Source organism: Athalia rosae, chromosome 2, assembly GCF_917208135.1.
Source record: "Athalia rosae chromosome 2, iyAthRosa1.1, whole genome shotgun sequence".
NCBI lineage: Eukaryota > Metazoa > Arthropoda > Insecta > Hymenoptera > Athaliidae > Athalia > Athalia rosae.
In genome coordinates, this window is record NC_064027.1 from 4,559,934 (window position 1) to 4,582,689 (window position 22,756).

The 22,756-nt window shown below is 49.7% G+C and overlaps 1 protein-coding gene and 1 long non-coding RNA gene across 2 annotated transcripts in view; both read left to right on the forward strand.

Moving 5' to 3' along the window:
- LOC125499906 overlaps positions 1 to 13,591 on the forward strand; it is a 68,681-nt gene extending 55,090 nt beyond the window's left edge. The window contains exon 3 of the long non-coding RNA XR_007276947.1: positions 10,793 to 13,591. This is a non-coding gene — a long non-coding RNA (uncharacterized LOC125499906). The remainder of the gene's footprint in view (positions 1 to 10,792) is intronic.
- A 5,803-nt stretch (positions 13,592 to 19,394) lies between these two features.
- Positions 19,395 to 22,756, forward strand: part of LOC105692352 (PHAF1 protein CG7083) — a 28,191-nt gene continuing 24,829 nt past the window's right edge. Inside the window, exons 1-2 of the mRNA XM_048650014.1 lie at positions 19,395 to 20,025; positions 20,311 to 20,534. Coding sequence (XP_048505971.1) covers positions 20,435 to 20,534 — 100 coding nt within the window. The 5' untranslated portion in view covers positions 19,395 to 20,025; positions 20,311 to 20,434. The remainder of the gene's footprint in view (positions 20,026 to 20,310; positions 20,535 to 22,756) is intronic.

Consider the following 22,756-nt stretch of genomic DNA (forward strand, 5'->3'; position numbering starts at 1 on the left):
CTGCGCGCTCAGTCCGGAGACTCGGGTATATACGATGACAGATGTTGTCGTGGCATTAGATAATTAATCCGAGTCGTCGGACGTGCGGGGTGAGTGGCGCACGTACACGCGGGATACGCTCTACACACCTATACATGCATATATGTATTTTCCTACGGCTACGCGGTTGCGTCGGACGTTCGTCCGTCCGTCCGTCCGTCCGTCCGGCGGGTGGGAGCGGGATATTGTTATAACCGCTTGTTTATTTTTATCGTATAACTCGGGGAGGCTCTTTCTCTCAATCTCCGGTATTCGGAGGGGCTCGTGCTCGTTGCCGCTGGAGGAGAACTCGCAACACGGGCTGCGGATCGAAACCGATACGGCAGATGCTGCTCGGCCGCAGACGGCGCTCCTCCACACGCTAACCGCATCCGCGGCACTCCCTGTATCGACGACCCGGCCTTGATCCCCCGTGCTCTCGGGGTTGCTCTCCGACTTCTCGCGCACGTGTCCCCCCCCCGCCTCCTATCGGGATGTATATCCTGTGCAATTAACGGCGGCATCGAACGTACCATGGGTAGAGTTCGCGTCGTCCCGCGGGACTGCCGAGCTTTCAAGGACGCGTGTAACAGTTGATTCGAACGATCGTTTTCTTCGCGACGATCGAGATGCGAGATAAGTACCTGCACGATGCGGCGTCTACCGTATCATAAGCGACGGTTGAAAAAATAAATACGTAGACGACACAGGCAAGCGCACAGGTAGGCGCGGGCCTCGTGTGTAATGCGCGACACCAGGTGGAGATCGAGGGCGAAGACTCCCCGGTATCGGTCGAGTCGAATAAACGCGTATTATATTGCGTATACGTCTGACGAAATTTTGGAAAGAAGAGAAAGGGAGCTTTTTTGAAAAAATCGAACGAGGTCCGCCGGCTAATCGTGGCTTTATCGATTTTCGATAGCAGCGGTTCGCTTATTCCCACGAGACGCGAGATACCTGAAATAAAAAGAAGAAGAAAAAAAAATAGCGGAAATCGTTCGATCCGAAGTTTTTCGCTACTTCGATACAGTTTGTATCCCGGATTTGATGACCGAAGGGTTTTCCCACGACGCTCGATACTCGCAAAAGTTCAAGTTTTTTAGGATAGACAAAGGCTTCTTTTCGCCGACAAAAGATATACGTACTTATATATAGCGCAACGTCCACGTCATGTGTACACGTATATATGACACGTAACTTATATTTTCTATGAAACTTCCCCTCATTCTCGTATAATGTAGTTCAACGAACACCTAAGATCCCCGTGTACAATAACAATAATCATAATAATAATAATAATAATAACAACTAGGCACGCGTGCGGTGTACCTTTGCTCAGACATTATCTCCACGCGTCTTATATTTCCCCCCGCCCCCCCCCCCTCCTCCCCCCCGTCGCCCTCTCGCCTCATGTGTGTTCGTAATTTAAGTATTCCTTTTTTCCGTTTTTCTCTACCCGATGGCACGCGCCGAACAGCGCGCGACGTAACAGCTGCTGCTGCTGCTGCTGCTGCTGCCGCTGCCGCCGCCTCAGACTCTGACTCCGCTACTTCCATCTGGTACGGGACGCACCTTGCGTCGTTGTCCGGGTGGAGAAAAGCGAGAGATCTTCGGTAGCGCGTCTGTTAGCCGGTACGCCTCGATCCCGCGCGCACACCATCTTGTCTCGTTCCATCGGTAGCTCTCCGAGCCGCAGTTGTATACATATACCGAAGGCGCGTGGGCAACGAACTTACGTCCACCGGTATAATGTATCTTTGTATGTGTACAGCGGATGAAAAAGAAATACGCTCGTATACGAGTGTGCGAGTTTATTGTGTATCGGTACAGGGAACGTACACGTACGTAATCGCCCGTTCAATGGCACCTGCCAGAGTCGCGCGAGCCGACAGCTCGCACGTGCCACCCGACCTGGTCCTTCTTCGAGGAAGCGGACGACGAACGAGAAGAGGAATATATACATATACATAGGCGCTCGGGAGAAGCGAAAGCTATTCGCTCCGGGCGAACGATACCTCGATCGTCGACGTACGCCGAAAAAACGATTCGTCGAAGAAACTTATGTACTTTTTTTTGCTTTCTCTGTTGTCATTTTTCAAAAATCGAAACGATCGTCGTCGTGGGTTTTTCGAAAATGTACGACGAATTTTCTTCGTTCTTTTTTATGCGCGTGGTTAATTAAGACGCAGCGATTAGCATAATTAAGGTATGAGAGGGACTGCGGGCGCGCGGTATGTACGGTCGAGCCGCGATATATACGTGGATCGCGTGGATATCGTCCGCATGACGCTCTAACACTCGTGTACCTATACAAGAATTGGGTTTCGCCGCTCCGATTCGTGAAGCGCGGAGCAGCTGGATCTTGACTCGGCGTCATCTGCCCTCGGCCTCGAGATGTGATAAAGTCTCCTTTTTTTTTCCCCCTCGGCCGGCGGTTTATAATGGGCGTTCATCGTCGTCATTATTATTATTATTATTATCTCGCATAGGTACGGACGGCTGTACAGCTGATGCTCGATACGCGTACCGATATATACCGCGATATACGTATACATATGTATATCTATGGGAAATCGATCCAACGAAGACAATCGAAGGGCTCGATGTTTTCCGTCCACCCTTCCCGTTCGACGGGAAAAATCACGAAGAGAGCTACTTTGTACTACGTATAAAGTTCGCGTTGCACGGAAGGTGCCCTTAACGGGCCACCTCGATCGAAACGGGGCAAATAATTATACTCCGTGGCCCGCGTGCCGCGCGTACTACTCCTTCGTTGTCGGACGGTCACGATCGACGCGAAACTTTCACCGACCGCGCGACGACGACAGATTTCGACTTGATGAGAAATCGCTACCGAATTCCAGAACGATACGCATTCGTATTGCACGGGCATATTTAGGGCTGACCAAAAGAACGCGCCTCGCCGAAACCCGATTAATCGCGACGATTATGTTCGTAACGAATATACACGTCGTATCAACAATGGCATGGCTCTCTCTGATACACTTACTTATTTACACGTCGCACACGCGCTGGGTCCATTCGGGAAGTGAAAACGTAAGTGAATCGCGTTTCGACAAAAAAGGGGAAAACATAGGGGGGTGGGGGGGTGGGAGGAACGGGAGGAACGGTATCCTACATTAGCGTAACGACGGCAAATATTTGACTCGTGATGTTGCCACCGCGGATCCATATCTCGTGTTTCATCGCGTTTACCGGCTCCGTGGGAAGAGCACACAGGGGAGTCTTTTTGACAGTATACGTTGTGTCATCCCGTCGAAGGTGCAGCGTAGTAGTAGTAGTAGGAGTAGGTGATCTCTGCCTCCTAATAACGGGATCCCGTGACGGAACGGGATGATTTAGGAAATTGGATGGGCTGAAACGGAAAGTGCGTGAGTCGGGTCGCTGCGGACCCCCTTCCCCCCCCGCCGCCTCCCTAAAAAGCGCTAAATGCCACGGTGGCCAAATGTCACGCGGCAGCATCCCTCCGATGCTTCGTTTTTATAACAACAATACGGTGTTACAACCGACTACATCACGTCGAACGCCTGGACCCCCCCCCCCTGGAGACTGAAACAAACCCTTGGCTCATTGTTCGCCCGCGTTGTCGACGAGGGGCGACGAAGTGTAGCGGAGAACCGGAGGGCCGGGGGGGGTCACGGAAATTGACATTTACCAAGAGTCGAATTTAATCTGCCCACTTATTATTCGCCGCCCTTCGCCGGGGTAGGCGTCGAAGCGACAGATTCGCGACATCGCGTTGTGATTCCTTTGTCTTTTTCGACTCGATCGACCCGAATCTCGATCGACCGATCGTAAGCTCGGTGCGTTCATCATCTTCGCCGCGGAGCGTTATCTCCGGCGTAACAGTCCGCAGGTAGCGATTAGCGAGCTGGAAGTCGGCATTCGCGTTGAACGAAGCGCGCTGTCCATCCTTTCGTACCGTCCATCCGTCCGTCCGTCCGTCCGTCCGTCCGTCCGTCCGACCGACCTCCCGCGTTGGCTTGTGGTCGATAACGCGCGACTACTGGCCGCACGCTGACAAACAACACCCGGGCAAAACGAGAGAAGGGAACGCGAGAATAAGGCCGACGCGATTATGCCGCGTCAGTTGGTAGGATGTTTATGGGACACTGCGTATCCTGTTATTTGCCACACAGAGACCAATAATATCACGAAAAGGCATAACAGTACCACCACCCCGTTATACATGGTTCGCGGTGTACAACCCACGCTGCATTATACGTGTACTACGCGATATACTCCCACGGGATCATCGTCATTCGAAATTCACGCGGATATATACGTCCGCCGTAGTCGAATCATCCGGATATCGAGACGCGTACGGGCGGAGGCATCGAACGGGCGATAAGAGAGAGAAAAATATGGAAGGTGAGAAAATGGAGAAGCATAGGAGGAACGAGTGCGAACCGAAGCTCCGAGTTATGTAGAGTTGCGGAGGCCAAGAGGTATGTATATCGTTGATGAGTCAGCCGACGTGGAATGTCGCTAATGATGGCTGCAGGTCTCCGCAACGCAGAACTTATACCTGTGTGTACAAGTATATATACACTCGTATACGTGATATACCCCTCTCTTAAGAATAAACGAGAAAAGGAAAATTATTTCGTGTCCTCGATTCTCCTCGGATTCGGTCACCTTGAATACATACACTCGCGAGACTCACGATAGCCATCGGAATCCAAGGCGAGCGATCGATTATAGCGCGCTGGAATTAAGATCCACGCGTTTCGCAGATCGGTTTCCCCGGATATTTTCGTGCGTGTATATGAAAAAAATTGAATCCTGTAAAAATTTCCAGCGTCAAAAAATTTGCGTGTTCTCGTAACGTCCATCGGCGAAACCGGTACATCCAATTTCTGTTCTCTCGAAACGTGGGAACTGAGTCTCTCGTATACATACGTGTGTATGTATATATACCTCGTCAGAACTCGGACAGGTTAGCAGGATTAGTCCGAACTCGAAACATTAACAGAAGACTGCACTGTCTTCGTTTCGCCTCGTTGCGGTCGAAATCATCGGTTTCCCCCCTGTCTCCCTCTCCCCCGCCCTCCCCGCCCTCGCCGTGCACTTGCGGGGCGTTATTAAGGCTGCCCCGCGTGACTGGAAAACACCTTGAACTTCATCTTCGTACCTCGTCGCTTTTTATCTAAAACTCTGATCTGCAGTCTCGCGCGGATCGTACGACGTATACGTAATTCCCGCGGGGCAACGCGCGTTCGGGAGAACATTTTCCATTCCGTATCCGTCGGATCTCCGCCGCTCCGTACGTCGCTGACCTTGTGCCGATCGTCGCCGAGCTTCGATTTCCCCGTGATCGGTATAGCGCGCGACGTCGGGGCTAATCGTCTCGTCGACGCACCCCTCCTCCCCGAGGAAAGCCCGCGTCCCGGGGCGATTCGGGTCCAACCGGGACGCGGGATGCGTCGTCGGAATCGTCGCGGACTCCTCCGCGACAGAGATACGAAGAAACCCCGGCGTGAATGAGCGGCCAGGTGAGTCGGCGGGGGCGTCGCGTTGGCTCCGGTATTGATCGGAGCCGCTCCGCTCCTACGGACGAGGAGGAGGATGAGGAGGAAGAGGAGGAGGAGGGGGAGGAGGAGGAGGATCGCGCGGCTGATTATGTGGGCGCGCGGAGTCCGAGTCCGTCGGTTGCACACAGTCGAGACTTTATCCCTCTGCACGTACATTCGAACGAGGATTGATTTCGTAGCTTTGCCGGGGTGTTCGTGTCCCGCCGGAGCCGAGCGTGCAGAGTGCCGGCGCGACGCGGTCGCATAGGTGGTGTGCCCGTTGCCGAGCAACCGTCCGTTTCCCAGCCACTACCCTCAGCTACCTCCGGCCGACCTCCGCTCATTCGCCTCTCCTCCGGCATCGCATGTATCGCGGGATCTCCCGTATACACACACACACCCCTGCCGCTCACCTAGCGCAGGAAATTTATTATTTATACGAACCTCCGAGGTACGACTACGACGACGACGACGACGACGACGACGACTGTATCGTCGTCGTACCGCGCGCACTCCGCACACAAGGCCCGCTGCACCAGCCACGCTCCGTGATCACCGAATTCTCCCCTTGCAGCACTACACCACAGGGCGGCAGGTGTCTTCCCATTCGTCGACCTCCGCGCCCGCATTATACGTCCGTAGACAGTTGCGGGCTTTCCTACTCGTGGGATGAAATTCGTTTTTTTTCACCATTCAGTTTTCAACGGATACCTATCGTCGTCGCATTGGACGAAAAAATTCACAAGTCAGCCAGAGGCATATTTTCTGGCTCTCGTCTTATCGACGGATTCGAATTTGATCGTTTTTGGGTCTAGAGTCTGAAAAAAATCAGATCCAGATAGCGAAGTATATGTCTCTGAACCCGGGGGAAATTTTTCACCCTCTCGTTCCTCTTTATCCCTTACGAATATCATCGGAGGGATGACGACGATGATGCGGGGGCGGCCATCTTATCGTCGGATAGGCGAGCCAGGGCCATCACCGTAGGAGCTCCCGTCAGATCTCAAGGTTCCTGTTGTACGTGTGTTGGCCACAAATGGTTGCCAAGCGACGACACAGTGCCTCCCCGGCACACTACGACGGGTCAATACCTGGGGCCGGTGCTGGTTCACCTCTGCACGGTCTACCAGCGTCACCGGAGCTTCTCTGCACAACCCTCCCTGCGTCCTCTCGCCCGTCACGGCTTCCTGGAAACACCCTCCTCCGCCCGGGGCGGTACTATAGGTGTAATACGCGATGCCTGGAACCTAGTTTCACAAAACTCTCTTTTTCCTTCCCCTCCCCTCCCCTCCCCTCCCCGCACCTCCCCGCCTCGCCGCTCCGCTTCCCTCGCCCTCCCCCTTTCGCGGACCCTCGCGCGACCCCCGAACCGAACCCCGTCCCTTGGCCCATTTCATTTTACCCTCTCGCGCGTATTTTCTATATCTAAAATATACGACTATATACAGGTATACATGTATGTTATACGTGTGTCCCAGGTTATATGCTCTGACTCACTCAGGGATACGCGCCGGAGTCTCCGTACCGTTAACCGTCGTTTGCACGCAATATATATCCGAGCGAACCTCCCAGCGATATTCGTTCCCTCAATTATTACTAATTCTTTGAGAGGGTTTTCGAGGCTTCGATTACCGGGACGTTGTGACGCCGCGGTGACGAACGATTTATGGTTTTACGCCGCTGCGAAATTTATCGTCATCTCCGGAATTTTGAAGAGGCGATTTTCAGTTTTCGGTAGAGAGATGAGAGAGAATACCAGTTTTTTTTTTCCGACCGATTTAATTGCCTGGCGCGATTGTGCGAACAGGACGTCGGATTTTTCTTCGCCGATGTACGACAGCTGGCGACGTGCGTACTCCGGTGGAGGGTATATTTTAGAAATATTAGAAAGCTGACGCGTCTTCACGGCGATGTCGTCAACGACGCCGAGTTGAAGTTGTACGAAGAGCGTCAGCCGCGCACATCGTATTTCTCCAGGTATCGGTGTTGTGTAGGTATTGGATTCTCGAGGCACCGCTAATGACCCTCAGTGGAAATTACCTTTACTCCGATCATCGGATATCTATCTCACTCGGAGAAAATGGTTCAGTTTCGTCAGTCGTATAGGATGGTACCATTTGCCTCTAATGAGCTGATTTTATCGATGCACTTTTATCGGAACGATGGGCATTACCCGTATAGTCGTGTCTGTGTAGGCACAAATATATATATATGTACATATACATATACTTGGGTATATTTAAACATTGCGAAGATATAACCGCAAGGTCTCTAGGCGAGTGCTATTGCCCCTTTATTCTGGTCTTACAACTTCTGAGGACTGGAGAATTTTGGGAAAAGCTTTCACAAATCGAGCATTGCACAAACGTTTAGCTGCGTCGATGCTATAAACTCGAATGGCTTGTTCAGCTGATGACATCAACGGCGCTGATGAGGCATTCCGTAAATCAGAAACTGTATTCGAGCTTTGCTAACACAAGCGGAACTTTTATTTTATTTATTATCGATCATGATTTTCGAGATTTTTGGATTTATGAACGACGTATCGAATATATTTTTTCCAGGCTGTTTGAACGTAGCTTAGGAATCCGAATCTGGGAGCCAAATTGACCCTATCTGTAAAAGTGATCGAGTTATCGCCAATTTTCCACTTTTTGGAGTGTAAAAATGGAGATATCTCGATGGGAAAAATTCGTTGCTCAATTTGACCAACGGATTCGTGTTCCTGGGATCAAAATACATTGAAAAAGCATCATTCAACTTATTTTGAAAATTAGTTGGCCCAAAAATCGAAAAAATCCAAAGGGGTACCCCTTGGAATTTTGGCGATTTTGGACCAAAAAATTTTTTTTTATTTTATATGCTATTCTTATGTATTTTGATCCCAGGAATCCGAATCTGAAAGCCAAATTGATCTATCTATGAAATTAGTCGAGTTATCGCCAATTTTCTACTTTTTGGAGTGGAAAAATGAAGATATCTCGAAGGGAAAAAATCGTAGCTCAATTCGACTTCCGGATTCGTGTTCCTGAGGTCAAAATACATAAGAAAAGTGCCATACGATCAATTTTAAAAAATAAAAAATTTTGGTCAAAATTTGAAAAAATCGTAAGGGGTACCCCTTGGAAAAATCTCAAATTTTGGGCAAAAATTTTTATTTTTTAAAATTGATCGTATGGCACTTTTCTTATGTATTTTGACCTCAGGAACACGAATCCGGAAGTCAAATTGAGCTACGATTTTTTCCCTTCGAGATATCCTCAAATTTATGCCAAAAATCGTGAAAAAATGGGGATAACTCGGTCATTTTTGCAGATAGATGAATTTTTCTTTCGGATTCGGATTCGTGAGCTCAAATTACATTAAGATACACTAAAAAATCAATTTTTTATTTTTGACCCCAAAAAGCTGAAAATTGGCGATAACTCGGTCATTTTTAGAGATAGATCAATTTTTCTTTCAGATTCGGATTCCTGAGATCAAAATACGTAAGAAAAGTGCCATACGGACGATTTTAAAGATACTTAATTTTTGGCCCAAAAAACTGATCAAGTTATCGCCAATTTTTCATTTTTGGGAGCAGAAAAATGGAGTTCGAAATACATTCAACTACATCAAAATACCGCGAACAACATTTGTTTGATTTTTATTGGTGGATCGATCGATTGATCCGTCATAGTACAATGACTCACACGTGATATCGTCTCCGCAAATAATATCTAGCTCCTTCAATAGATCGTTTTATTCTTGTATCGCAGCGTCTCATTTTTCCATAAAACCACCTACATCGATCTACAGCTTTGAAGTTTTTCTATCGAAAGCGGGGATCGAAGTGTCTGATCCAAGCATTTCGTGTCGCTGAAAACCCATTATAACCCGTACAATAAGACCCACCGCCACCTTCTCGTGCCCGTCGACGCCGACCTCGTCGTCATAACTACCAGACTTTTCCGTCTCGAACGAATTCGTTGAAACGCTTATATTTATCTCATACAGACCTACTCAAACACATCGCGAGTCGCGCTGCGCCGCTACGTAATAAACCAGATGAAACGATCATCGTTATATGTATAACAAACTTGAAATTAACCTACGAATATCGTGAACAAGTGTGAGAATCACGCACAATCGCGTGTACGTGACATCGACGGAGATCGAAGACTATAATTAAGCCATATACGATTATCGGCATCTCCGAACTACCGCGACCCGCATACGTCTCTATGCCTGGTAAAATAGATTCCGAAAATGTGAAAAGAAAACGGAACATCAAAAAAAAAAAAAATAAGAAAAATAAGAAAAAAAAACGTTTCACGGGTATAGAGGAGAGAAAAATTTCCTGATGACACTGCGACCCACGTAAGCGCGCGCGAGTCCGGTGCAGGTGACGTTTACCGGAGTCCCATTTCCATCACATTGTAAGCGACGCCCCGACCCACCGCGTCCTCGCATCACGCCCCGCATCGAAGATCGTTGAACTCAAAATGCTACCGACTGCTGCACTTGCGTCCCCCCCTCGATTCTCCCTTTACTCTGACCCGCCCGCGCCCAACTATTCCCCCTGCCCCCCTGCCCCCGTGCACCGCGTCGCATCCTCCGTCGACGCGAGTCTCCGATACCGACTCGCCTCGTTTTTTTTTTTTTTTATCCATTTATCGTTTTCTTACGATTTTCCCGATCGTTCGTCGGCGGTTAAGAATCGACCCACATCGATCCGACGACTCGGGGAAATCCTCGGAAGAAAAAAGGGGATAAGCGAGGACCGGGCAAAAATCGGTAAAAGAAAAGACGTCGGTACCCATGGAGATCAACGACCCAAACGAGATGACGCGAGGTTTTCGTCGGTCGTTCGTTCGTTCGTTCTCTCTATCTCAACTTCCGGGGGAACGTTAGAACCGCGACATATCGCGTTACGCGGAGGCAAGCGTCGCGTGCAACGAGTGTTCGATTGCTCCGAACCTGAGATTCGGCATGTGCGGGACTGGACGTCGAGCCATATACAAATTCGCTCCGGATCACGCTCGTCCGCACCGGCTACTCCGGCTTCGAACGGAAAATCGGCGCACGAGGATGATTCGGTGCTCTCCGTCGCGGGACGGTCTTCCGCTCTCAAAGACGGGAAGGGACGATCGACGAACGGACGGACGGACGGACGCGGCGGCGGCGGATAAACGGGGAACGTTCGGAGGAAATGGGTGCGCTGGCCGCCCGGCGAACCTAAGTGACTTTGCTGATTACAGAGTAAGGCTGAGGCGACGGAGGAGCAGCCACCACCACCACCACCGGTTGGTTTATATGCCTGCGGAAGAGGGTCCACCACCACCGCGTAGCGCACCGCGTAGCGCTGCGATATAGGTACACCACCTGAGCGTTCGAGCGAACGGTGGGTAGGACACACACGGGATGGAAAGAAAACGGCCATGGAAAAAGAGGGAGAGGAGAAGAACGGGGGGATACGGGGGGGGGGGGGAGAGGGAGAGGGACGGAGAAGCTGTCGCTCGAAGAGGAGAAGGTGTCTCACATGGGTGCCTCGCTGTTCCCAAAGATGGGGGAGACATCCTGGCAGCTGACTGAAACTTACTGACTTTATAGTTCAAACCGACGTTGTACGTATCCTTCCCGCGCTCCTCTGCCAAACGACCCGCGCTATACGGCGGATCGTTCCTTTTTATTAGGCCGGGGGGATCGGGGTACCGAACCACAGCGATATGGAACAGACGAGTGATCAACCTTGGAGAGGATCGGAAAATCGCCGATCGATTCCGATTACGGTGGCTAAACGTCGACTCGCTTCGGAAGCGTTCGTTAAACTTTTTTCAGGGATCGCCCGAGGTCGGAGATAATTTTTTTCAAGGAGTCGAGATGTTAATTGCGCGTTTCGTTTAAGTTGTTCGTTTTCAACTTACGGGCGAGAGGCTGACGTAAATTACTGTGGATACCTCGGGCGTATTGTACCTCGAAAATATATATATCTGAACCTCGCGATGTCGGATGTTGTAAGCCATGGCCAAGTCGGTTCACCGGATTTTAAACCGGAAGTCCATTTCTGACCAGAGTAACCACTTAAGATCCCCACTTCCTGGGGTCCCCGAGGATTGAAAAATAAGTCTTATCTGGAGAGAAAAGAACGGAAAAATAAGAAGCAAATAAAAAAAGAAAAAAAGAAAAAAGGAGAATTCTTACCCACTTGTTTACCGATTCGTCTGAAAATGAAAAATATGTGAAAATCGAGATACTTTGGCGTCTTGTTTTTATCGGAGTTATCCACGATCTGTGGTTTGGCTTTCGAGTAAAATATATGAAGGATAAAGGTTTCCGGCGAGCTGTCGGCTATATAACATGACACGCACCTCTATACACGCGGGACACGCTAGAAAAACAAGTGTGACCAAATAATAATTATAACAATGATAATTGAGAATTGAAAATGCGAGAGACGAAAAACTTGGCTGTATATATATATATACATATATATATATAAGCGGATAGACTTTTCCGTGGGATCAGAGTGGAAAGGTGACCTTGACTTTTTAGTTTAATTCCGATCTGCGGAGGGACTTCTATTGACGTCATCGGCCGCATAACGGGTGGATGAATAAATAGGATCGTAGTCGATGTTCGCGACCCCGGCGAGACTAATTGAGAAGGCGTTCTGCTCGGCAAATGGAATATACAATGCCATTAAATTTCACATTTATCTTTACGTAATTGAGCCAACCGGCAGTTTTCTCGACTACAAGATATAGTATGTATACCAGAAGTATAATACGCGCGTAAGCTGTACATAACAATCTCGTTCCCCGCCAACCGCCGCTCATTGTTAGCTATTCTCGCATAGTTATATTGTAACGTATACGTAAATATTTCTCGGAAACTATTTTCGACGTTCATTTTTATCAATAATAACCACGATCGTCCATCTTCGATTCGGACCTCGGAAAATTTCAGAAAAACTTTCCAACCCGAGATCATTTTTAATCACCCGATCGCCCCGCGTCGCTCCGCGTCCACGCGATTAACGCCCGTCCATGATATTATACCTCTGAAAATCGAGTACCTACGTCGACCACGCGATCATCTCCTTCCTCGGCGAGCGAACAAAAGTTTCCCCTGTTTCATTTCCTCTTCCTCTCCCGCCCTCTCCTCGTTACCATCATTCCACTCCAACGGACCGTCTTGATCCTTCGGCGCACATTTTTCTGAATATAATTTCGTCAAAAAAAGGTGAGGAATGACGGGACGTACTCGTCACGTCGGCGTCTCGAAGAGAACGAAAGAAAAACGGGAGGTGGGCGATAACCGGGCGCGGGTTTTTTTTTTCTCAAAACTTCTGGAAGAACCCTACGCCGCGATCTAGAGTCGCGGGAATTCTGACGGTAGAACACGTACACGCGTGTACGGTGTAAGGTGGGCGTCGGGAGGAACGGTAGAGAGAGAGAGAGAGAGAGAGAGAGAGAGACTGCTGCAGGGAGACGTCCGTCGGAGGGACCCGCAGGAGGATAGAATAGAGGAAGTGCACGCGCTGAGCCGTGACTCGCTCCGCTGGCAGCAACAGATACGAAAGTTCTCCCCTTCTGCCCGGAAGTGCTCCGGCTATCTTTGTCGGTCCGTTGTCCCCTCGCGGCCACGGGTCTGCTGCACGTTCGTGGCGCCGTATGTCCGTGCGCCCTTTTACAACGTATAGGGCGCATACGTACGAGTCGTAGGTACGCGCGCACCTACACCCCTACCGCCGCTCAACTTCCATCCATCCTTCGTGCGTTCGTACGTTCGCTCGTCTGTATCACCTGCGCAACGTCGAGTCCAGCAGCAGCCGCAGCGGCAGCAGCAGCAGCAGCAATAGCGGAGGTACGACGGATACATGCGGTGCGCTCGCTCGCGCGCCCGCGCGTGTGTGAGTTTTATACACACTCAGGTAACCACCTGCTAAACATTCGCTCGGCTACGGTGCGCCCGGGGAACGGCGACGGCGGCGGGTAACTCGTTGCTATAATTTCATAGAAAATTACCCTTGGAAATTCGTTTTGTCGCGGCATCGATTCCTGTCAGGGAGGGGGAGGGGGGGGAAGGGGGTTGGGGTGGGTTCCCGCTTCAATTACCGGCCCTGTCACGTGACGAGGTACTTTGTACGGCCGGGGTATACGCCTGCCGATCATTTGTAGTTCTCAACGTATACATATACAGATAAGTGAGCGCGCGGCTTGGGGTGAGACGTGTTAATTATATCGGGCCCGATTCCGATTGATTTTAAAATGATGAAAATTTGTTCAGCCGGCGCGTCGTTTTCCCGGGACTCGGATGATCCGCGTGTAAGGTGGAGCGGGGCGTCGGGACGAGACCGGCGATATAATCGGAAGACGAGATCGGTAGACTGTGCATCCTCTAAAGTCTAAGAAGGTCGCGTCGCAGGAGGAGGAGGAGGCTATATTTCTCGCAGACCGATCCGGGCAGGTATATAACTCAGTCGGCGTACAAGGTAATCGCACACATCCCCGTACAGCGTTGAGACGTATAATGAGACATCGGGCAAAAAAAAAATAAAAAAAAATAAAAAAAAATAAAAAAGAGAACAATGAGACGAATGCAAATTGTCTCCGCTCCGCCATATCGGTCGCACGCGAAAGGATATAATCTCGACGTACGATCGACGACTTATGACGGAGGAAATTTTCAATTCATATCGTCCGAAAGAGATGCGGCGCGATGAGAAAAGCTACTAACACGATACGAGTACGGTAAAATCGTCGAACTGCGATCCTCCTTTCTTTACCCATTTTCCTCTTCCGGTTGACGATAAAATGATATTTTAACCGAGGATGACGCGAATGGCTCAACTGGTCTATTTATATATCTGGTCGAGCGATAATCTCGGGACGCGACGATGTCAAAGCGGCGAGAGACTTCATGGACGCGGATGTCGCGAGATCTGGCCGCAGAAAAGCGGTTAGTTTTCTGCGCTTTTTTTTTTCAGCGACGCGTAACTCGAACCCGAAAAATCCACGACTCGCGTAAATCGCACGTTATGAACGATTGCGTCATTCCGAGTTTTACCGCAGGAGAATTTTCCAGGACTTCGGGATCTTCCTCTTGGACGTTACGTCCGCTGATCTCATCTGCGCCCCCACAATTTCGAGCGGAATTTCCTCGATTCACGCCTCTGCGATAATTGCAAGAAAATTCTCGCTCCGAATTCAAAAATTCGCTTCACCAAACGAGACTTGGAAAAATGATCGGCTTTCTTTATCACGCGACACGGCGAGATGATCGACGTAAACGAAAACCGATAGCCTCGAGTTATAAAATTCGAAGAACCGAGACGACGAGATGCTTCCCCCCGCAGCGGCGACAGACCGGACGCATCATCCCCCGCGACCGACCCACCGACGTACGGACGGACGTACGGACGGACGTTGGGAGAAGGGAAACCGTACAAAGTGGGAAACCTCTGCAAGACTCCCAGCCGGGAATTACCTCTCTTCGCCTCTCTACCTCTACGTCGCGTCTCCTCCGCTCGCGTATCTCACAATCCTCAGCCTCTACATTACCACGGGGGGGGGGGGGGGGGGGGGGGCTCGTCGTAGCTCCCTCCGGAGGTAAAAAACAGAAGAACGAAGGAAAGGAGAGCGAGAAGCACGAGGGAGACGAGAGAGCGAGCGATGAGAAAGAAGGGAAAATTTGATTCGCGGATATATACATGTAACGGATATCTCGCAGACGAGCGCACACCTCGTACACATTGTATATCGCGTACGCGACGTATATACCTATACACGCGTAGAGCTGAATTTAATTTATTGCTCACGAAATTAAAAGAAAAACTATATGTATATGTATATATGGGGGGGAATTACATACGCGCCTACCTTATATATCCGTTTGAAGTTTTGAGCACGCTATATTACTCGAGGAAAGCGCTAGTTAATCAGTCACTCGTGGCTCGATTATTCGCTTGTGTGCGTGTGCTGCGTCGATGACGACGATGTATCGCACCGTACGTTTACCTGTGTACGGTATAACCTGGGCGAGCATTCGTCCGGCTGGCTGTAGATGTGTAACAAGTATATTCCGATATACATGTATGTATACGGGAGATTGCCGCTAATACGATAGAGCGAGTAAACTGTAAGCTACGGTTATACTTTCTTTCAGTTTTTCTACATTCTTGCGTAACCTGAAATTATATAAATACACACGGCCCGCAAAACAAATAGAAAACCGAGCGGCTAAATTAGTTGCACGATTCTTACGAATCAAATGGTAATTTAGCGGCGTAGTTTTAATATAGACCGCGAGTACAGCCGACCGACTCGGCCGCCTCGTCATTACGGATTACTGACGAAAGCCTCGTTCGATTCTGACTCCCGCAGCCTTCGACCGGGTGAGATTCTCGCCGGATCGATATCGCTGGGCATCGGCGAAACGAGGCGGGGAAAAAGAAAAAAATAAAAAATAAGAATAATTAAATTTTTTTCAATTCCTAATCCGTGTGCAGCTTGCGCAATCCGGCGGCCTGCGGTCACCAGATTTAATCGGATTATAGTTGGAGGAAAAAAATGTCGGAAATCAGAACGGAGATGAAATATTCGTTCGAAAATGTACGACTGTCCCATTTATTCTAATCGTCGCCGTTGCGAGATCCTCTATATATTGTATACGGTGGTAATACCCGTTGGCTTAATTAATTAGGTACGTTACAACGTATAATTAACTTTTTTTTTTCCTCATTTTTCTCTCTCCCTAATCCTTTTTTTCCTCTCTCTTAACGATGACCACACTTTTCCTTTCGACGGTATGCATGTCGTAAAAAGACCGATATAATTTCAGCGCGGAAAACTAACCGGTGTACACGGCGTAATTGTTATACCTCAGAAACTCAGCGTCGGTCCAACCAAGTTGTATATTGGAAACAGAGCTCATCGTAGTCCTCAGTTTCATCGTGAACTCGTCGCCTCGAATATACCCAGATATGACCAAAAGAATCAAAGACAGAATTTACAGTATTTAAATATTTTGCGCTCGAGAACGAACGATCCGCGGAGGTGGCGATTATAGCGTAGTGCCGCATTTTTCACGGCGACGACGTTAAATTTTTCCACTAATTTTTCTTCCCGCTTGCCACAGGCGAGTAAACCGAGCGCAATATAAGGATAAATCTCAGTCACGTACGAGTGACGATAATGCGGGGACGAACGAGAATTACGTGGACGGAGATCGAGCGAGCGGCGAACTGTACGGTTACCACTCACCGCAGAATGAAGCTCACCGATTCACACAAGGTTGAACGTAAGTAACGCGAGTTGTGGTCTTGTCGCGTGCCACCGAGCCTCGATTGACCCGCAAGACGAAAAACTGTACATCGTACCTGATGCAACCTGCGACGCGATGCGATACCGCGTACCGTCGTACGTATACACACGTATGCGTGTACAAGACGCACAGGTGTATTCGTTCGATAAATAAAAACAATCATTTCGTCCAAAGTCATGAGACGACTCGCCTCTCGTTACGTACCCCCGTACGAGATACGGATACCCGCAACTTTTTCCGCAGTGGAAACGTACCAGATTGTACACATATGTGTACGCGCTCGGTTATGGTATAAACCCGTACAGCTGCCGGGATATAATTTGAGGGAGGATGAACCACTCCCTGACCGATCGTACGTTATACAATGTATATACGGTTCGCGTGAGTTGGTGTCTCAGGTGCGTGCGAGTCGCGGTCTCGCGTGCTCAACGTCGTGGATATGGGTGGATATTTCGACGTACGCGGTCGGTCGGTCGGTCGGTCGCGAGATACGCGATGCGAGAAACTCTGCACTCATCTTCTTTGGCCAGGCAGAACGACCGTTATCTTGAGTACGCGCGACCTATACTTCTCCCGTAAACTAGCGACGACGACCACCACCACTACTACTACTCTCCGTATCTATCCTTATCATTTATTGCTCGAATCGTAACGCGACTCGGTACGCAATTCGGATTACCGATATTTTGGATCTTCGAGGAGGCGATGACAATCGCGGGGGTGACGATCTCCGTTCGAGAGGCACGAGAAGGAGGCCGACGGGCTTCGAAGATCTTCGATAGCTAGGGAAACGCGGAGGTGCTGAAAAAAAAAAAACAGAACTCGCGCTCACCGTTGAAACAAAGTAGCCGCTATACGTATATCGTATAGTTTGCAAGAGCGCGCGGTTTAACGTTGTACCATGTAGGTATAAGGTGTACGTAGCGTAAATTAATTATTTACGTTGCAGGCAAAGTCTCAAGACACGTGTAATATCCTGACTAGTCGAATGCCAATGAAAATTTCTCTTTTCACTCCCAGGTACAACGTACGTACGTACGGCGATGATGAAAATTGGAAATTTCCGAGGAATAAGGAATACCGGAATCTCCCATTCGTTTCGACCGTACGAAACGCGATGTATACCGTGTGCCGTTTTCAGTCGGCAATATTTCATCTTCCGATCGAGAGCTTTCCGATATCGTCGAGAGAATATCTGAACAAAAGCCCGCGTAACGCGCTCAACTCTATCTGTGCGATGGCGACACAATATCGCGTAAATTCTATCGCCGCGCACGCTGTAACACACAGCTGTATAACCGTGACATCGATTACAGCCGTGACACCTCCCGCGCGATCCTCCGAAATCTTAGGTACACCTACCTACCTACATCGTGGCTGGTAGTCGCCTCCGCGTCGTTCTTCCTCGGCGCCGCCGTCGAAACAAAAAGCAATTGCGAAAGCCGCTGAATTCTAATCGATGAGTAATGGCCGGTGCAGACGCTGACTTGTGAAGTGAATTAAGCGCGTACATTTGTGCCCCCGCCGACTAATATCGACGGTCTCTCTCGATGACCACCGTATTCGCTAGCGGTGTGGGTGAACAAACGGACGCCGCCGTATAGGTGTATCCCAGAATTACATGCGCTCGTAACGCATACCCGCCGTATAATGATAATAATTCCGCGTACGTATGGACGCGCGATGCGCCGCGTAAGATTCATCGACACACAGACGCGTTCATAATACAGTCGTATGTGGAAACGCAGGGCGGTGCGTAGGGTAAAAAAATTTTTCATGCGCCATACGTTGGGTGAAAAGGAAACCCAAAAAATTGATAAAAGGATGCAGGGAGAGGAAAAAATGTTATTATTACCTTGTATTATGAATCTGTCATCCGTTTGAATCCGAGTTTTTTTTTTTATCCGCATTATATCGCGAAACTTGGCGGCAGGTAGAGATAGATAGATATATATAAATATATGTACCGGCTGGCTTGAGGTACGGTGAACATATCGCGGTGGCGATAGCTATCATTTATGCCATGCACAGCGGATCGAAACGACTCTCTATTCTTCCGACGTTTGATTAAATGTCTCGGGACTCGACACGCCTGCTGTTCGTTTTTCAATTGTCGAACGTTCATAAATGTGTTAGTACGTAATGCGCTATTTTTTCTAAGGCGAAAGTTTCATGGATGTGAGATTGCGACGCGCGCGTTCCCTGGCCGGTATAAAGATTTTCAAGCGAACGTAACCTGCACGAGAGCGGCCATCGCGGTTCCGCGATCTTTTTCACGCCGATGAAAATATATACCGCGATATCTCGATCGCCTTCCTTTTCATCCCGTAATCACCCGCGCGTGCACCTCCGCTCCGCAGAAATTCTGCAGAAATTTTTTCTCGTCTCGCACATTATTTTTTGAGATTGAAAATTTTCGCAACGGGGCAAGATTGAATTTTTCAGAAACCAACCAACGCGTATGCAGGATCCCGCGCGGGCTGCGGGATACCTCTTGAATCGCTGATTTCGCTCACGCGGCGTTACTTCGGACACTTTCGAAAATTCCGAGAAATGAGATTCGGAGATCCGTTCGATATAGCTCGATTCACGAAAAGTTTTACAACGTTCCCAAATATCGTCCTAATTGTAAGTGCAATCGATATCCATCGATCGTTACAACTCGTTATCTGGACACAACCGTGCGCGATCTCACGTATAATATGTATTCCTCGCCGATTCCTCTTCTCGTAAAAATCGGTGTGACATGTTCGGTATAACAAAGAGAACGGCGCGACGCTCTCGGATTTTGTAAGGAGTGCGGCTGCAGTACGTATGATAATCTCGCAAAAATCTCGGAAGGCGTTGATCGCTTACCGCGCGACGCTCTGACGCAACGATCTTCCGATTTTCCGCACGCCGAAACTCCGAGGGCCACACAAGCGGACCTTTGCCCTTCGCACGATCCGTCCGGCGAATGGCACAATTGAATAAATGTTCGTGTCATCCGGGGGAAATCGAGTTTGCTCGAGGAGTTCACCCGTGGAGTCGTTTCGTTAGGGATCACGATCTCTCTCCTCATCTAAAATCCGAGTCCACCGACCGTCTCCACGTCCCCGCGTATTAATTCAGTGGACATTGGACGCGCGGCGGTCAGCGGATGGAACACGGGGCATCATCGTCGTGGGTTTGTATTGTATTTTACTTGGGTCCTTTCTCGCATTAGCATAAGAATTCAGCGTGTGCATGACCCGACTGTCGATCGAGCTCCTCTTGGCTTCTTGATCACCGGCGTTTCGAAGAAGCGCGCATAAAACGCTGTACTACGTACACGTACATACAATACCCGCTGTATTTCCCAACTTATCCGTGTCCCTTTAAACTCGCACTCGCTTCTTCTTGTATCGGCCTTAATTCCTATTCCATTAATTCGGGTCAACGCGGACGAAACAAAATTACGTATTTCTTCCAGGTAGGAGATCGACTCGTCCAGTCTTCCGTTTCGCGCCCTTGTAATCGTAACGAGCCGTGCGTACAACGCGTCCCTCGACGGTCGATCGTATGACTCAGGTAACCGTTTCGAAGAAGCGTCATCGATGCACTTTCGTCAAACTTCTGACTCCTGCAACCCGCAGCTTCCCACGCGAAGCCTGGATGGATGCGAACCCGATCAAATGATCGACACGATCGCCGAAGGTAGGAATTAAAATTCAGCAATACGTATATATGTATATACGTGTGCAACATCCCTATATACTCGCGACGCGTACCTCTGAGGGAACGAATCCACGGGCCACGGCCGCGTAGCCGCGATATGTGGAAGGATCTTTTCGGCTCGGAACAGCTGGCGAGCATGCATAGATGCTGTCCGTGAGATTTAATGATCTTCTTCGGTGGCAGCACGCGCCCTGTGGATATTACATGGCGCCCAAATGCCTTATATTGTATACACGTACATATATATAATATTATTTCGGTGGAGGTAAGAAGTCAGGGTCCAGCTGCTCTTCGGGGTCGTCGGATCGGAGGTAATTACACGGCACAAAGACGACCGTACACCATTACCCGTACGTACGTATACCGTAATCGGCTCGCCGCGAAGAGAAGAAGAACGAACGAACGGCGGAGAGAAACCGAAGCCGATATCGGTACACCTCGAGCGAGGATCGATCGAGAATCTCAAGCTGCACGCGGATCGCGAGATTCCTTTTCGAAATTATCTATTGTATGGCGTGACCTATCGCCCGTGTCGTTACGACGAATTCGTCGATCGGACATGCGCTGGGCGTACGGGTAGTTACTGTTTTTTCCTCTCATCAGCGGTGGTGACGCCATTCGTATTAACTTTGCATCGTTGTCGATGCCCCTGCGTCGTACGTATATCCGAACAGTTATTTCGGCTACGCGTCGTGCATTTTTTATGCGACTAGGATCGGCTCGTGGCCAAGAGACTAGAGAAGAGGGTGCGGAGCGGACGAGGAAAAGAGGAGAGCTACGGGCGTAGCGTCGGACGCTCCGTGAAACCAGGTATAAATGCAGGCCCAACGAGCCTCGGATATATCCGATCCGCTGCCGTCGTTGGCAAATGGAGAACACATTTCACGAGACATCTAGGGTCTTGTCCCACATTTGTAACCGATTAGTTATTCGACTCGTACTTCACGCCATTAACGAGAGAAACAATGCCCGCGACCATTCATTTTCACCGCGCATCCATCCGACGATCTACCGAGAAGATCGATCGTATTCGATACCACCTGCGATTCATCCTTGAATCGTACGATTGTTTCAATAACAACGACGATCGCGTTCCGCAAGCTCGTTACATCGATCGCCCCCTGAGTTTTTTTGACGGTTGCGATGGGCTGAAATCCGCGGTAAAAAAAATTTACACGTCATTCAGCAGCCTTGGCGAGGAGTTTCCCGGACGAGGTTTGTAACCGGTATAGGGTGATGACGGTGTCAGCTGGAGGAACGCCTTCAAAAATCCAAATTCGCTACCGGGTCTTACCAAACCGCATAGAATATGAAATTATTCGATTTCATTGCACAAGGAAACTCTTGGGAATGATGATTGGTCGAAATACTCGGAACGGTATATAGTTGTTGTTTTTTCGTTGGCGGATTGTTTCGTCGTTGCGCGAAAAGCCGCGTTACCGACTGCGACCGTTGAAAAGCTTCGTTTTCGAGATCGAAATCTGGACCGCATGTCGGATCGTCGTATAACGCGTCCGACACGCGGAGGTTCGCAACAGGCTTTCCAGATACCGACGAATTTCGCAAGAACGTAGCGCGTCGTGGCCATCGGTACTTTCTATAAAATAAAAATTCTTACGCGATCGCCAGCCTCTCGCTCGCTCGCTTATACATACGGTACATACATGCGTACGTCCGTGTCACAACGAATTCCCCGCACGGCGAGACTCGGCGAAGCGATGGGGACCGGAAACTGAAAAGTACCGAACCGTTCCCGATGACACCGGGGGTCCTCACCTTCCATTAATTCTTACTCCGGGGATCCGGGCGTATTCGCGAAGCAGCAACAAGTACCGCAGACCATATCCGCACAAACCTTATTTCCTACGACTCGGGCGTACAATGTGCGCACATTCGTCGTTATTTACCCGGGTGTCTCACGCGCACTCCCGTACAACGACGACGTACACGCGCCGCTGAGCATCCTGCGTAGGTATATACGTCGGTCAGGCGTGCGTACACGCCTATAAAGCCTGCAGAGACCGACGAAACGTGTACGAGGACACGACTGTACTACGTGTCTTCTCTCGACTCCGACGACAAACCCTGCGGGGACGAAAGAGGTTGCGGGCCGGGGCTTCCGCGTGGACGAGGGGAGCCGCGACTCTCAGCTCTCGGCGTCGTGAGGCCCGTGGAAATTCTTATTGGTGCTCGTGGATCCC